The 13,933-nt window shown below is 44.7% G+C and overlaps 1 protein-coding gene across 4 annotated transcripts in view; it reads left to right on the top strand.

Moving 5' to 3' along the window:
* The window catches only part of tle2a (TLE family member 2, transcriptional corepressor a), a 48,778-nt gene extending 34,861 nt beyond the window's left edge, over positions 1–13,917 (top strand). For all 4 annotated transcript variants that reach the window (XM_014169695.2, XM_014169698.2, XM_014169697.2 and 1 more), the window contains 7 exons: positions 1,804–1,883; positions 5,799–6,048; positions 6,399–6,646; positions 8,703–8,850; positions 11,433–11,583; positions 11,996–12,072; positions 12,261–13,917. In XM_014169695.2, the coding sequence (XP_014025170.1) occupies positions 1,804–1,883; positions 5,799–6,048; positions 6,399–6,646; positions 8,703–8,850; positions 11,433–11,583; positions 11,996–12,072; positions 12,261–12,368 (1,062 nt within the window). In that variant the 3' untranslated portion in view covers positions 12,369–13,917. The remainder of the gene's footprint in view (positions 1–1,803; positions 1,884–5,798; positions 6,049–6,398; positions 6,647–8,702; positions 8,851–11,432; positions 11,584–11,995; positions 12,073–12,260) is intronic.
* The last annotated feature ends 16 nt before the right edge of the window (positions 13,918–13,933 follow it).

Raw genomic sequence — 13,933 nt, 5'->3', positions numbered from 1 at the left:
AAGTTTACAAACACCTTAGCCAAATACATTTAAACTCAGTTTTTCACAATTCCTGACATGTAATCCTAGAAAAAATTCCCTGCTCTTAGGTCAGTTAGGATCACCACTTTATTTTAAGAATGTGAAATGTCAGAATAATAGTATAGTGATTTATTTCAGCCTTTATTTCTTTCATCACATTCCCAGTGGGTCAGAAGTTTACATACACTCAATTAGTATTTTGTACCATTGCCTTTAAATTGTTTATCTTGGGTCAAACGTTTCGGGTAGCCTTCCACAAGCTTCCCACAATAAGTTGGGTGAATTTTGTCCCATTCCTCCTGACAGAGCTGGTGTAACTGAGTCAGGTTTGTAGGCCCCTTGCTCGCACATGCTTTTTCAGTTCTGCCCACAAATTTTCTGTAGGATTGAGGTCAGGGCTTTGTAATGGCCACTCCAATACCTTGACTTTGTTGTCCTTAAGCCATTTTGTCACAATTTTGGAAGTAAGCTTGAGGTCATTGTCCATTTGGAAGACCCATTTGCGACCAAGCTTTAACTTCCTGACTGATGTTTTGAGATGTTGCTTCAATATATCCACATCATTTTCCTTCCTCATGATGCCATCTATTTTGTGAAGTGCACCAGTCCCTCCTGCAGCAAAGCACCCCCACAACATGATGCTGCCAACCCCGTGCTTCACCGTTGGGATTGTGTTCTTTGGCTTGCAAGCCTCCCCCTTTTTCCTCCAAACATAACGATGGTCATTATGGCCAAACAGTTCTATTTTTGTTTCATCAGACCAGAGGACATTTCTCCAAAAGGTACGATCTTTGTCCCCATGTGCAGTTGCAAACCGTAGTCTGGCTTTTTTTTATGGTGGTTTTGGAGCAGTGGCTTCTTACTTGCTGAGCGGTCTTTCAGGTTATGTCGATATAGGACTCGTTTTTCTGTATATATATACTTCTTTACCTGTTTCCTCCATCTTCACAAGGTCCTTTGCTGTTGTTCTGGGATTGATTTGCACTTTTCGCACCAAAACACGTTCATCTCTAGGAGACAGAACGCGTCTCCTTCCTGAGCGGAATGACGGCTGCGTGGTCCCATAGTGTTTATACTTGCGTACTATTGTTTGTACAGATGCACGTGGTACCTTCAGGTGTTTGGAAATTGATCCCAAGGATGAACCAGACTTTTGGAGGTCTACAATTTTTTTTCTGAGGTCTTTGCTTGACATCATGGGGAAATCAAAAGATATCAGCCAAGAGGCACTGAGTTGGAAGGTCGGCCTTGAAATACATCCACAGGTACACCTCCAATGGACTCAAATGATGTCACTTAGCCTGCGAGAAGCTTCTAAAGCCATGACATCATTTTCTGGAATTGTCCAAGCTGTTTAAAGGCACAGTCAACTTAGTGTATGTAAACTTCTGACCCACTGGAATTGTGATACAGTGAAATAATCTGTAAACAATTGTTAGAAAAATTACTTGTGTCATGCACAAAGTAGATGTCAAAACCTATAGTTTGTTCAACAAAAGATTTGTGGAGTGGTTGAAGAACAAGTTTTATTAACTCCAACCTAAGTGTATGTAAACTTCTGACTTCAACTGTATCTGTGTACTTGCACACTGAGTAGGCTTTTATTGAAAATGAAATTATATGACCTCATAAACCAGTTATATCTCTTCATGTTATGGACTTATTATTCACTGTGGGAAAGCAGTACATTTCTGCTATGTGGTTTTGAGAAGGCTTTTTGGGAGTGTGAGTTGTAACTGTTTTGTCAGATGCCTGAGCTAACATTTTGTCCCTGTCCTCCAGGTGGGCTATGAGTCTCCTCACCCCCACATGAGGGTCCCAGGGTTACCCGCCAGCCTGCAGTCCGCTGCCTCTGGGAAACCGTGAGTGCTGTTCTCTGTTCTCTCAGCCTCTGCTTACCACAGCCACTTATACGGTCATCACGCCCTCTTATTCTCTGACCACAGCACAATTTTACTGTTATGTCTTCATACTCGTTTGTTGCTATTGTAGGCTTTTATTGTTTTGAGGGTAACCTCAAGCTTCAGCCTTGTTAAAGGCCCAGTGCAGTCCAAAAAAATTATTTTCCTGTGTTTTATATATATATATTTTCACACTGAGGTTGGAATAATCAGCGGCGTGGACTCAGTTGCATGACTTGGACTCTATTCTGACTCCAATTGCAAATTTGACTTGAGACTCGACATGATGGCAAATAAAATGACTTGACTTGGAGCCTCAAGACTCGGCTTTGACTTGAGACTGATGACTTGAAATTATCTGGGCAGGTTTTGTCACTCATTTTGTGGCACGGTGTCTATGTTGATTACTCTCCACGCAGCCAGAGACAGTAGCTGCTCCATCGACTTGCATAGATTTTCTAGTGAAACGCAAACTCTGCGCTCTGATTGGACCAGCTAACTGTTAATCAACACATGTCAGGGTAGGTAGTGCAGTTCTCAAAGTGAGATGGTTTTGGGGGGTAACGAGTGTGAAATTGAATGGGAAAAAATATATATTTTTCATATATTTTAATATGCTACCATTTTGTATTTTCTATATATCTTTGTCCATTTGATCTGATTTCTAATATAGGCCTACTGTATTGCACTAAATTGTCTCAAACATCTCTTCTGTGTTTCAGAACCCAAAAATTGCATGTCTTGATTGTTGACCAGTCATCAGCATAGGCACCCATAGTCGAGCACGCATACCCAGAGATTAGTGACCAGAAAGCTCTTGCTTACTTTTCCCTGGCAAAAACAGAGTAGGCCTACGTTTTATATTATTCATATAAAATACAGTTTAGAAATCTACTACAGACGCATCTTTGCAAGAACAATAATAGGCTACCTGGCATTTTCATTGATCATTTTCATATTTCAGGTGGCTACTGGCTAACGTTATGTCTAAAGATGGCTGTAACATCGCACTGCCTTCAATATTATGGGACGAAGATGTAACATATAGTACGGGGGAAAAATGTATGAAATGTATGCATTCACTACTGTAAGTCGCTCTGGATAAGAGCGTCTGCTAAATGACTAAAATGTAAATGTAAATGATATTCTGGTGAATTAATTATGTTATTTGTGAGGAAGAGGGTCTACCCAGTTGGCAACGAGCATTCTGCGGGCAGGCGGCCCTCAAGTGATGGCACGAGGCACTGACAGACCATGTTTTCCACCCTATCCTGCTACCTCCACTGCATACAGTTAGGCATTATGATTCTGCTTGCTCTGGACAGAGAAGTGAAATGATATCCCTAGTTAATATTGGCTGCTAACATGAATGACTTTCAGATAAAACTGCATTTTACAACCGGATTTGTATTTCTGTGTCTTGCGTTTTGAAAATGCTTTGCCATTTATGTCTCTAATGACAGGCGATGTTTGCGCAGTGATTATGTGCACTCGTGTGCATGGGGGGGTCGTGGGTCAAAACGTTTAGGACAGCTATAGGATCAGGTGCAGCGCAAACGTCAAATTGTAGGAAGAAAAGATTGACATATCTAGCTCCAAATATTGTTTGGTGACAATATTAACTGGTTACTTTGCAAGCTCACCAGCAATGGAGCTCAATCAACAATTACTAGCATAAGCCTAGCTACTGGTCTTATGGTAGGTCTATGGTAGATTTATCATTTACTTATGAAGCTTGAATTTGTTATTAAACTTAATTCTTACATATCAAAATGTGTTAGACAAAATACTGAAAAGGCCTTTCTGGTAGCTTCAACAAATAGACAGATTTGTAGTTGAACAAGTCATTGTATGTAAAGCATTTTTTGCATTTTTGCTTGACTTGAGACTTGGCTTAAAACTTGTCTTGATTCTATTCTTAGAATGCACGACTTGGTCTTGACTGGACTCGTTCTACTTGGGACACGATTTGAGACTCTGACCTTGTGACTTGAATAATAGTGATTTGGTCCAACCTCTAGGAATAATATTATGCAAATTGAGATGATGCCCTTTTAGTGTAAGAGCTGTTTGAAAGACTGACTGAAATGTTTGCCTGTTTTGGTCTGCCAGGTGACATCACCAGGTGGTAAATGAGTTAATAGACCAAGTAGAGTTCCAAACCTCTGCCAACAGCTAGTTTAGATATTTCGCCTCCCCACTCAGACCACTCCCAGACAGTCCTAGTAAAATTCTTGCTTGCGAAATTGCTATTTGCTAAGAAGCTATTTTTGTTTCTTTTTGCCAATTTTAATTGAAAACAATCATAGTAAGGTACTTAATTAAATAAAGATGACTGCATTGGACTTTTTTTTTTTTAAATGAACAACTACTGCAGAGCAGCACATTTCACTGCGCCTAGCTTGTGTATGTGACAATAAAACACACTACTGGCCAAAGGTTTTAGAACACTTACTCATTCAAGGGTTTTTCTTTATTTTACTATTTTCTACATTGTAGAATAATAGTGAAGACATCAGAACTATGAAATAACACATGGAATTATGTAGTAACCAAAAAAGGGTTAAACAGAATATGTTTTCGATTTTTCAAATAGCCACCCTTTGCCTTGACAGCTTTGCACACTCTTGGCATTCTCTCAACCAGCTTCACCTGGAATGCTTTTCCAACAGTCTTGAAGGAGTTCCCACATATGCTGAGCACTTGTTGGCTGCTTTTCCTTCACTCTGCGGTCCGACTCATCCCAAACCATCTCAATTTGGTTGAGGTCGGGGGGATTGTGGAGGCCAGGTCATCTGATGCAGCACTCCATCGCTCTCCTTCTTGGTAAAATAGCCCTTACACAGCCTGGAGGTGTGTTGGGTCATTGTCTTGTTGAAAAACAAATGATAGTCCCACTAAGCCCAAACCAGATGGGATGGTCTATCTGTGCAGAATGCTGTGGTAGCCATGCTGGTTAAGTGTGCCTTGAATTCTAAATAAATCACAGACGGTGTCACCAGCGAAGCACCCCCACACCACCTCCATGTTTTACAGTATGAAATACACATGCGGAGATCATCCGTTCACCCACACCGCGTCTCAAAGACACGGCGGTTGAAACCAAAAATCTCAAATTTGGACTCTAGACCAAAGGATGGATTTCTACCGGTCTATTGCTCATGTTTCTTGGCCCAAGCAAGTCTCTCCTTCTTATTGATGTCTTTTAGTAGTGGTTTCTTTGCAGCAATTTGACCATGAAGGCCTGATTCATACAGTCTCCTCTGAACAGTTGATGTGTCTGTTACTTGAACTCTGTGAAGCATTTATTTGGGCTGCAATTTCTGAGGCTGGTAACTCTAATGAACTTATCCTCTGCAGCAGAGGTAACTCTGGGTCTTCCATTCCTGTGGCGGTCCTCATGAGAGACAGTTTCATCATAGCACTTGATGGTTTTTGCGACTGCACTTGACATTTTCCGTATTGTATGACCTTCATGTCTTAAAGTAATGATGGACTGTCGTTTCTCTTTGCTTATTTGAGCTGTTCTTGCCATAATATGGACTTGGTCTTTTACCAAATAGGGCCATCTTCTGTATACCCCCCTACCTTGTCACAACACAACTGATGGGCTCAAACGCATTAAGAAGGAAGGAAATTTGACAAATTAAAATATACATTTAATTTTCTTAAAAACGATTGTTTACTACAAGATTTCATAGTTTTGATGTCTTCACTATTATTCTACAATGTAAAAAATAATAAAAATAAAGAAAAACCCTTGATTGAGTAGGTGTTCTAGAATTTGACCGGTAGTGTACACAGTAATGTTTTTGTTCTTCTCCTCCCTCTGTTTACCTCCTCTCTCTCTCTCTCTCTCTCTCTCTCTCTCACCAGTGCCTACTCTTTCCATGTAAGTGCGGATGGACAGATGCAGCCGGTGCCTTTCCCTCCGGACGCCCTGCTGGGCCCGGGCATCCCACGGCACGCCCGGCAGATCCACACTCTGAACCATGGAGAGGTGGTGTGTGCCGTCACCATCAGCACCTCCACACGCCACGTCTACACTGGCGGCAAGGGCTGTGTCAAGGTGTGGGACATCAGCCAGCCTGGCAGCAAGAGTGCCATGGCCCAGCTCGACTGTCTGGTGAGTGGACACACACACACTCTGCATAGTCACAAACGCACTGACACAAAAGAGATAGCAAAGGAAGGACTCACTCAAACAGTGGTCATGTAAGGACAACTTAGTGATTGGCATTTTTTTATTATGCTTTACAGTGTATATGAAAAATGTATGTACCAAGTTGTCTTGAAGGGAAATGTTACTGGGTGGTAATGTTTTACTCTGGTGGTACTGCTGTGGCTGCAATCCTTAGAGGACTTCATTCTGATGCGGTCATATTATTAATAGTTGTGAATTTTATGTTGCCCACCTCACACAGTCACATTTGCACCCTATAATCACTGGAGTTTTTTTCTCTGTTACCCATTCAGAATAGGGATAACTACATCCGCTCATGCAAACTCCTCCCTGATGGGCGGACCCTCATTGTTGGAGGCGAGGCCAGCACACTGTCAATCTGGGACTTGGCCACACCCACTCCCCGCATCAAGGCGGAGTTGACGTCTTCTGCCCCGGCCTGCTACGCTCTGGCCATCTCCCCCGACAACAAGGTCTGCTTCTCCTGCTGCAGCGACGGAAACATTGTAGTCTGGGACCTGCACAACCAGACCCTGGTTAGGTAAGGAGAGGAGAACGAGAGGGGGATAAAGAGGAAGATGAGGTTAGGAGAGGGGGGAAATATTGTGGTATGGGACCAGCACAACCAGACCCTGGGCAGAAGAGGAGGGTAGGGCAGGGCTGGAGGAGAGGAGGAGGAGGAGGAGGGTAGGGTAGGGCTGGAGAGGAGGAGGAGGAGGGTAGGGTAGGGCTGGAGAGGAGGAGGAGGAGGGTAGTGTAGGGCTGGAGAGGAGGAGAAGGAGGGTAGTGTAGGGCCGGAGAGGAGGAGAAGGAGGGTAGTGTAGGGCTGGAGAGGAGGAGAAGGAGGGTAGTGTAGGGCCGGAGAGGAGGAGAAGGAGGGTAGTGTAGGGCCGGAGAGGAGGAGAAGGAGGGTAGTGTAGGGCCGGAGAGGAGGAGGAGAAGGAGGGTAGTGTAGGGCTGGAGAGGAGGAGGGTAGTGTAGGGCTGGAGAGGAGGAGGGTAGTGTAGGGCCGGAGAGGAGGAGAAGGAGGGTAGTGTAGGGCTGGAGAGGAGGAGAAGGAGGGTAGTGTAGGGCCGGAGAGGAGGAGAAGGAGGGTAGTGTAGGGCCGGAGAGGAGGAGAAGGAGGGTAGTGTAGGGCCGGAGAGGAGGAGGAGAAGGAGGGTAGTGTAGGGCCGGAGAGGAGGAGAAGGAGGGTAGTGTAGGGCCGGAGAGGAGGAGAAGGAGGGTAGTGTAGGGCTGGAGAGGAGGAGGAGGAGGTAGTGTAGGGCTGGAGAGGAGGAGGGTAGTGTAGGGCTGGAGAGGAGGAGGGTAGTGTAGGGCCGGAGAGGAGGAGAAGGAGGGTAGTGTAGGGCTGGAGAGGAGGAGAAGGAGGGTAGTGTAGGGCCGGAGAGGAGGAGAAGGAGGGTAGTGTAGGGCCGGAGAGGAGGAGGAGAAGGAGGGTAGTGTAGGGCTGGAGAGGAGGAGGGTAGTGTAGGGCTGGAGAGGAGGAGGAGGGTAGTGTAGGGCCGGAGAGGAGGAGGAGAAGGAGGGTAGTGTAGGGCCGGAGAGGAGGAGAAGGAGGGTAGTGTAGGGCCGGAGAGGAGGAGAAGGAGGGTAGTGTAGGGCCGGAGAGGAGGAGGAGAAGGAGGGTAGTGTAGGGCTGGAGAGGAGGAGGGTAGTGTAGGGCTGGAGAGGAGGAGGGTAGTGTAGGGCCGGAGAGGAGGAGAAGGAGGGTAGTGTAGGGCTGGAGAGGAGGAGAAGGAGGGTAGTGTAGGGCTGGAGAGGAGGAGAAGGAGGGTAGTGTAGGGCCGGAGAGGAGGAGGAGAGGAGGGTAGTGTAGGGCTGGAGAGGAGGAGGGTAGTGTAGGGCTGGAGAGGAGGAGGGGTAGTGTAGGGCTGGAGAGGAGGAGGAGGGTAGTGTAGGGCTGGTGAGGAGGAGGAGGGTAGTGTAGGGCTGGAGAGGAGGAGGAGGGTAGTGTAGGGCTGGAGAGGAGGAGGAGGGTAGTGTAGGGCTGGAGAGGAGGAGGAGGGTAGTGTAGGGCTGGAGAGGAGGAGGAGGAGGGTAGTGTAGGGCTGGAGAGGAGGAGGAGGAGGGTAGTGTAGGGCTGGAGAGGAGGAGGAGGAGGGTAGTGTAGGGCTGGAGAGGAGGAGGAGGGTAGTGTAGGGCTGGAGAGGAGGAGGAGGGTAGTGTAGGGCTGGAGAGGAGGAGGAGGGTAGTGTAGGGCTGGAGAGGAGGAGGAGGGTAGTGTAGGGCTGGAGAGGAGGAGGAGGGTAGTGTAGGGCTGGAGAGGAGGGTAGGGCTGGGGAAGAAAGGAGAGGAGGAGGAGGGATCAGGCAGGAGAGGAGGAGGAGGAGGAGGGGGGTAGGGCAGGAGAGTGGATGAGGAGGGATCAGGCAGGAGAGGAGGAGGAGGAGGGTAGGTCAGGACAGGAGAGTAGATGAGGAGAGAGCAATAGAGGAAGAGGAGAGCGCATAAGAGTAGAGTGAGAGGGTAGGGCAGGAGAGTGGAGAGGAGGGGAGAAGGGTAGAGGGGAAGAGAGCAGGGCAGTGGGCTAGATGACTATGGATCACATCTGAATGGCTCTGGGTTGATGTTGATTGTATTTCTGTGCTCCCCAGGCAATTCCAGGGCCACACTGACGGGGCCAGCTGTATTGACATCTCCAACGATGGGACCAAACTGTGGACGGGGGGGCTGGACAACACAGTACGCTGCTGGGACCTGAGAGAGGGACGACAGCTGCAGCAGCACGACTTCACCTCACAGGTACTGACACCAGCTGAGACTAGATCATGGCCAGTATTCACAGTGTCGCAGAGTAGAAAATTGGTTTGAAGAATATATTGAGAATATACATTTTACCCCTACTTTTATGGGTGAAAATAAAATCTCTGCATGAAGCCTCCTTAGTCATAACAGTCCCACCTTGTCGACATGTATTTAGGACACCTCATGAGCTGTCCTAAACAGTTAAGTTACCAGCAGGTGTCTTGATAATAGAAAAATGCAGTGAGTCAGTGGTTCCTGCGCCACATCCAACTGCTTTGGAGTTGTTGAGTGTTTTGATATTTCTTTATGATCAATCCATATACAATCTAGGTCTGTGTACAACAGTAGACTTATCTCTTGTGCTTTAGACAATGATTTCACAAGATATGCCTAAATACTTAGAACCATAGGACTAATAAATAATACAGCTTCTTTTCGATTATTTAATTAAACTACGTATGTGTTATTTGAAGTTATCCTTTTGGAGCGCAATTTCACATTGTAATTTTTTAAAAACTTTGTTCAATTTGATTGTGTTCGATGAAAATTCTAGACCTTTCAAATGATTTATATTACATTATCGGCAAGTGACTTGATGCCTACTGTGCCAAAGCAATTTAGTTGTGTGTTAATATAATGGTAATATTATAAAAATTCCACTTTTTAACAACCATCCGTTAGTTAAAAATGTTTTATGCATACTAACATACAGTGGCGTGAAAGTATTTGGCCCCTTTATTTTCTATTTTTACATATTTTGGATATGAATTGCTCTTCAACTAAAACTTAATATTAGATAAAGGGTACCTGGGTGAAAAAATTACCTGTTGACACTTTTTCATTTATTTAATAAACAAAGTTATGCAACACCTTTGTGTGAAAAAGTAATTGCCTCTTTACACTCAATAACTGGTTGTGCTACCTTTTAGCTGCAATGACTGCAATCAAACGCTTCCTATAGTTCATCAGTCTCTCACATCACAATGGAGGAATTTTGGTCCACACTTCCATGCAGAACTGCTTTAACTCAGTGACATTTGTGGGTTTTCGAGTATGACCTACTTGTTTCAGGTCCTGCCACAACATTTCAATCAGGTTTAGGTCTGGACTTTGACTAGGCAATTCCAGGTTTCTTTTCAGCCATTCTGATGTAGACTTGCTTTTGTGTGTTGAATCGTTGTCTTGCTGCATGACCCAGCTGTGCTTCAGCTTAACCATGAATTCTACTCTGTATCAATTCTCTGATACAGAGCATAATTCATGGTTCTTTCAAGGATGGCAAGTTGTCCATGTCCTGAGGCAGAAAAGCATCCCCAAATCACACTACCACAACGCTGGATCCAAAAAGTAAACATTTTGAATCATCTGTTCATAGAACATTCTTCTAGGAGTCTTGATGGTCATCCAGGTGCTTCCTGGCAAACTTGAGTCAGTGTTTTGGACGACATGGGTCCCATTTATGTCTGCTAAAAACCAAACGCTGCATTCCACAGTAAGAACCTCGTACCAACGGTCAAGTATGGTGGTGGTAGAGTGACGGTTTGGGGACCTGGAAGACTTATGTATGTTTTGAAACGTGCTATAGAGTTCAGAGCTGGCGATGCCTTATTGCAATTGGTTATTCCCCATTTGCAACAATGTCAATGAGCGTCATCACTATCTTTTCTTTGCAGTAACTGTTGTGATTACCAGCTGAGATAAACCTGTGTTGATTTTACTCCTGGCTCAGTGTCTTATCATCCTAAAGCCTACTCTGAGCTTTGAGTGTTTTTAGTCTTAGCATCTCCGAAAAGGTTTTAGGAATCGTGTTATGTGGATATGGCCCCTGTACTGTACTTCACTTGTTAATATATATGGAGTGGCTGCATTTCCGGATTTTCTGGAACCCGATTTGCTGTAGCTAAATATGGAGATTTATGCGCATGTGCAGTATTTTTTTTTTTTTGTTGACGTACCGCTGCCCACTCCGCTGCCTATGTAGCGGCTCTCAGTAGTGATTGGAAGTTTGGATCTTTTTACTGACTCCAATCTTTCGACTCATTTAATTTGATTCAGTAATGCCCAGAGCACACAGGACCCCCCTACCGGCGAACTTAAAACTGGAATCATGATTCTACAAGCTTCTAGTTCACTGTTGGAGGCTTATTGTAGCTGTCATTTGTTTGAAGCACGCTTTTATAAGTATCAATGTACATACGATTATTTATTGATGGCTTTGAAACGAGGTCTAGTTGTGGCCACAAAGGACTAGATTGTGAATGACTTTTGGCGGAATGCTTTCGGCTTGACTGCCGCGAGGGAGATTAGCACAATATTGTTTGAACTGCAGCAGCCCCCCCAAATGAATTGTTCGAGTGTTGAGCAGAGGCGTGTTTGTTTTGGTTCTACAAAGCTGTGTCCATCGATAACATTCGCTAATCAATTAATTGCGTTCATTCTTGCACCATGTGATCAATTATCAGTTCTAAACATGTATTTTTCTTTGTCAAACTGTATCCACAGCCTAATATACAAGACCTGTCGCTCCATTCAGTCACGTAATGAGCTAGTTCTCTCTCTCATCCTCTCCCTCCCTCCAGATCTTTTCTCTGGGCTACTGTCCTACAGGAGAGTGGCTGGCAGTGGGTATGGAGAGCAGTAATGTAGAAGTGCTGCATGTCTCCAAACCAGACAAGTACCAGCTGCATCTCCACGAGAGCTGTGTGCTCTCCCTCAAGTTTGCCTACTGTGGTACGTACCACACTGCTAATTGTTCCATTCAAATGTTTTCTTGTGTCATCTTGAGGACAAAATAACATTTTAGTAATTTAGCAGACTCTTATCCAGAGCGACACACAATTAGTGCATTCATCTTAAGCTAGCTAGGGACAACCACATATCTCAGTCATAGTAAGTACATTTTTCCTTCAGTAAAGTATCAATGAGCAAAAGGCTGCTAGGAAAATAAGAAAAAGGGAGGGGGACTTATTTAAGATACTCTTTTGAATAGGTAGGGTTAGCCTGAAATGACTGTAGCTCACAAAGCAGAAGTCCCTTTCTCTTTCTCCCGGTATGCAATAAACTAGCCATCCCTCTGTCATGCTGCATCTCCTCTGCCCATCTCCCATTGTGTGTGTGTGTGTGTGTGTCTTTGGTTCTGCAGGTAAATGGTTTGTGAGCACAGGCAAAGATAACCTTCTGAATGCATGGCGGACACCCTATGGATCAAGCATATTCCAAGTAGGTCCCCACTTTGATTTACTTCTGGTTTGTGTCTTAGAATTTCTCTAGTGACAAAGTTTATTTCAAGTGCATTTGTTGGATTTATACTATTTATTATATAAATCACTTTTTTGTAATGATATTGTCTCTGTGAATATGGCTTGTGTGTGTAACTGGAGTCTTTTTTTAAATGTTTGTTTCTCCAGTCAAAGGAGTCGTCTTCTGTGCTCAGCTGTGACATCTCCCCTGATGACCAGTTCATTGTGACAGGCTCGGGTGACAAGAAGGCCACTGTGTACGAAGTCATCTACTGAGGAGGGAGCACTCTGACTGGATAAAGTGGGGGTGAGGCTCCCTTGGCGCACCAATGACTGTAAAGAGAGTGGTGGGCGTCGTGGAGACCAGAGACACATTGTACTTTGTTTTATTGACTTTTGTAAAGGATGCAGATGAGGGTGAAGTCGGATATCTGGAACTTTGACCTTAAAAAAAAAAAATGCTCAGAAAAGGCTGGTAGTCTAGCGACACAAACCGTGGGATTCCTCCAAAGACCTGTTTTTTCCCCCACCTTTTTTTTTTTTACAAAATGAAAAAACATATTTTTTTAGCCTTAGAATTCATGATGAGCAGTAGGACCATGGTGTGTGCACAGAGGGAGATAAGGGGGTTGTGAGTGCTAGAGGGGGGTACTGGACGGAGGGGTGTGGGTGGGTGACCACAGTTTTGTGTGTAGCCTTACCCAGTCTCTGTTCGTATCACTGTCTGTCTGTACTCATCTAGCAGATGGCATGGCGGACAGACAGTTTGCTGTGAGATTCCAATGGCTAAAGGTGGTTAGATTCAGCAGCAATATGATTGTATTGTAATACATGATAAAAGGACAGAACACTATCCAGAATACAAAACTAAAATGTGTTCACAGTATTCTGCAATTTCAGGGAAATGGCTACTTACATCAACACTCAACAATTACATGTTTTCTATTGTATTTGTTAGGGCACATAGACAGGTATTTTCACTACTGCATCTTGACCTTTGAACTCAGTATATATCAACTGTAAATAAAGCTCTCTAAAGGCAAAAAAAAAGGACATTCGTGGGTCGGATTTGCTTAGAGCCGAGGAGAAAAAGAAATGGAAAAACTAAATTGTATGATGTTTGTACATTGTAGTTGAGTATCTCTTTTAAGTGCATATTCCCAAGAGAAGCAGGACTGTGACTAACCACCATACGGGACTGATGGGTCTGGAAAGGTGTCTGCAACCACACAGCTTAGTGGGAGCTTTGATATGAGCCTGGCTGAATGTCTGCTGCTTTTAATGTCATTGTCTCATTGTGTCCTTAACTGGAAGTGTGGCTGAGGAGGACCTGCCTCTAACTTCAGTGTCCTCTCAACCCTTCCCTACACACACCCTGTGTATTCGCTCTCTATAGTACAGCTTTGCTCAGAACAGAATCCTCAACCATGAGTAGGGCTCATTTCCAAAGGTGGATATGTTCCAGCAGGGGGGAGTTCTGCCTGAGTACAGATGGATAATAACACAATGTGTTCAAAGCTACTGTGTGCCCCCTGTAAATCTGAATGGTCTGAAGAGTATAGCAGCGATGTCATGGAGGCCCCCCCAGGGCCATGTCTTTATAATGGACTCTCATTAGGAGTGGGATGAAGTGGCCCTGGCCTAGACATTTACCTGGAGGAGCTGGTGATTTATGGGATGATGGAGGTATTCTCTCTAGATGGGGAGCCGGTGTGTACTGGCCAAGGAATGGACCTGTGGGCTAGGTGAAAGACGCTGGGGGAATGATGTGGGCAAGAGTAGATCTAGGTGATGTAATGAGACCAATAAACTATTTTGTATGGTTCTTGGTGTTTTCATAC

The sequence above is a fragment of the Salmo salar genome, chromosome ssa23, assembly GCF_905237065.1.
Source record: "Salmo salar chromosome ssa23, Ssal_v3.1, whole genome shotgun sequence".
In the NCBI taxonomy this organism is placed as follows: domain Eukaryota; kingdom Metazoa; phylum Chordata; class Actinopteri; order Salmoniformes; family Salmonidae; genus Salmo; species Salmo salar.
Note: the sequence above shows the minus strand (reverse complement) of the source record. Positions and strands in the feature narration are given on the sequence as shown.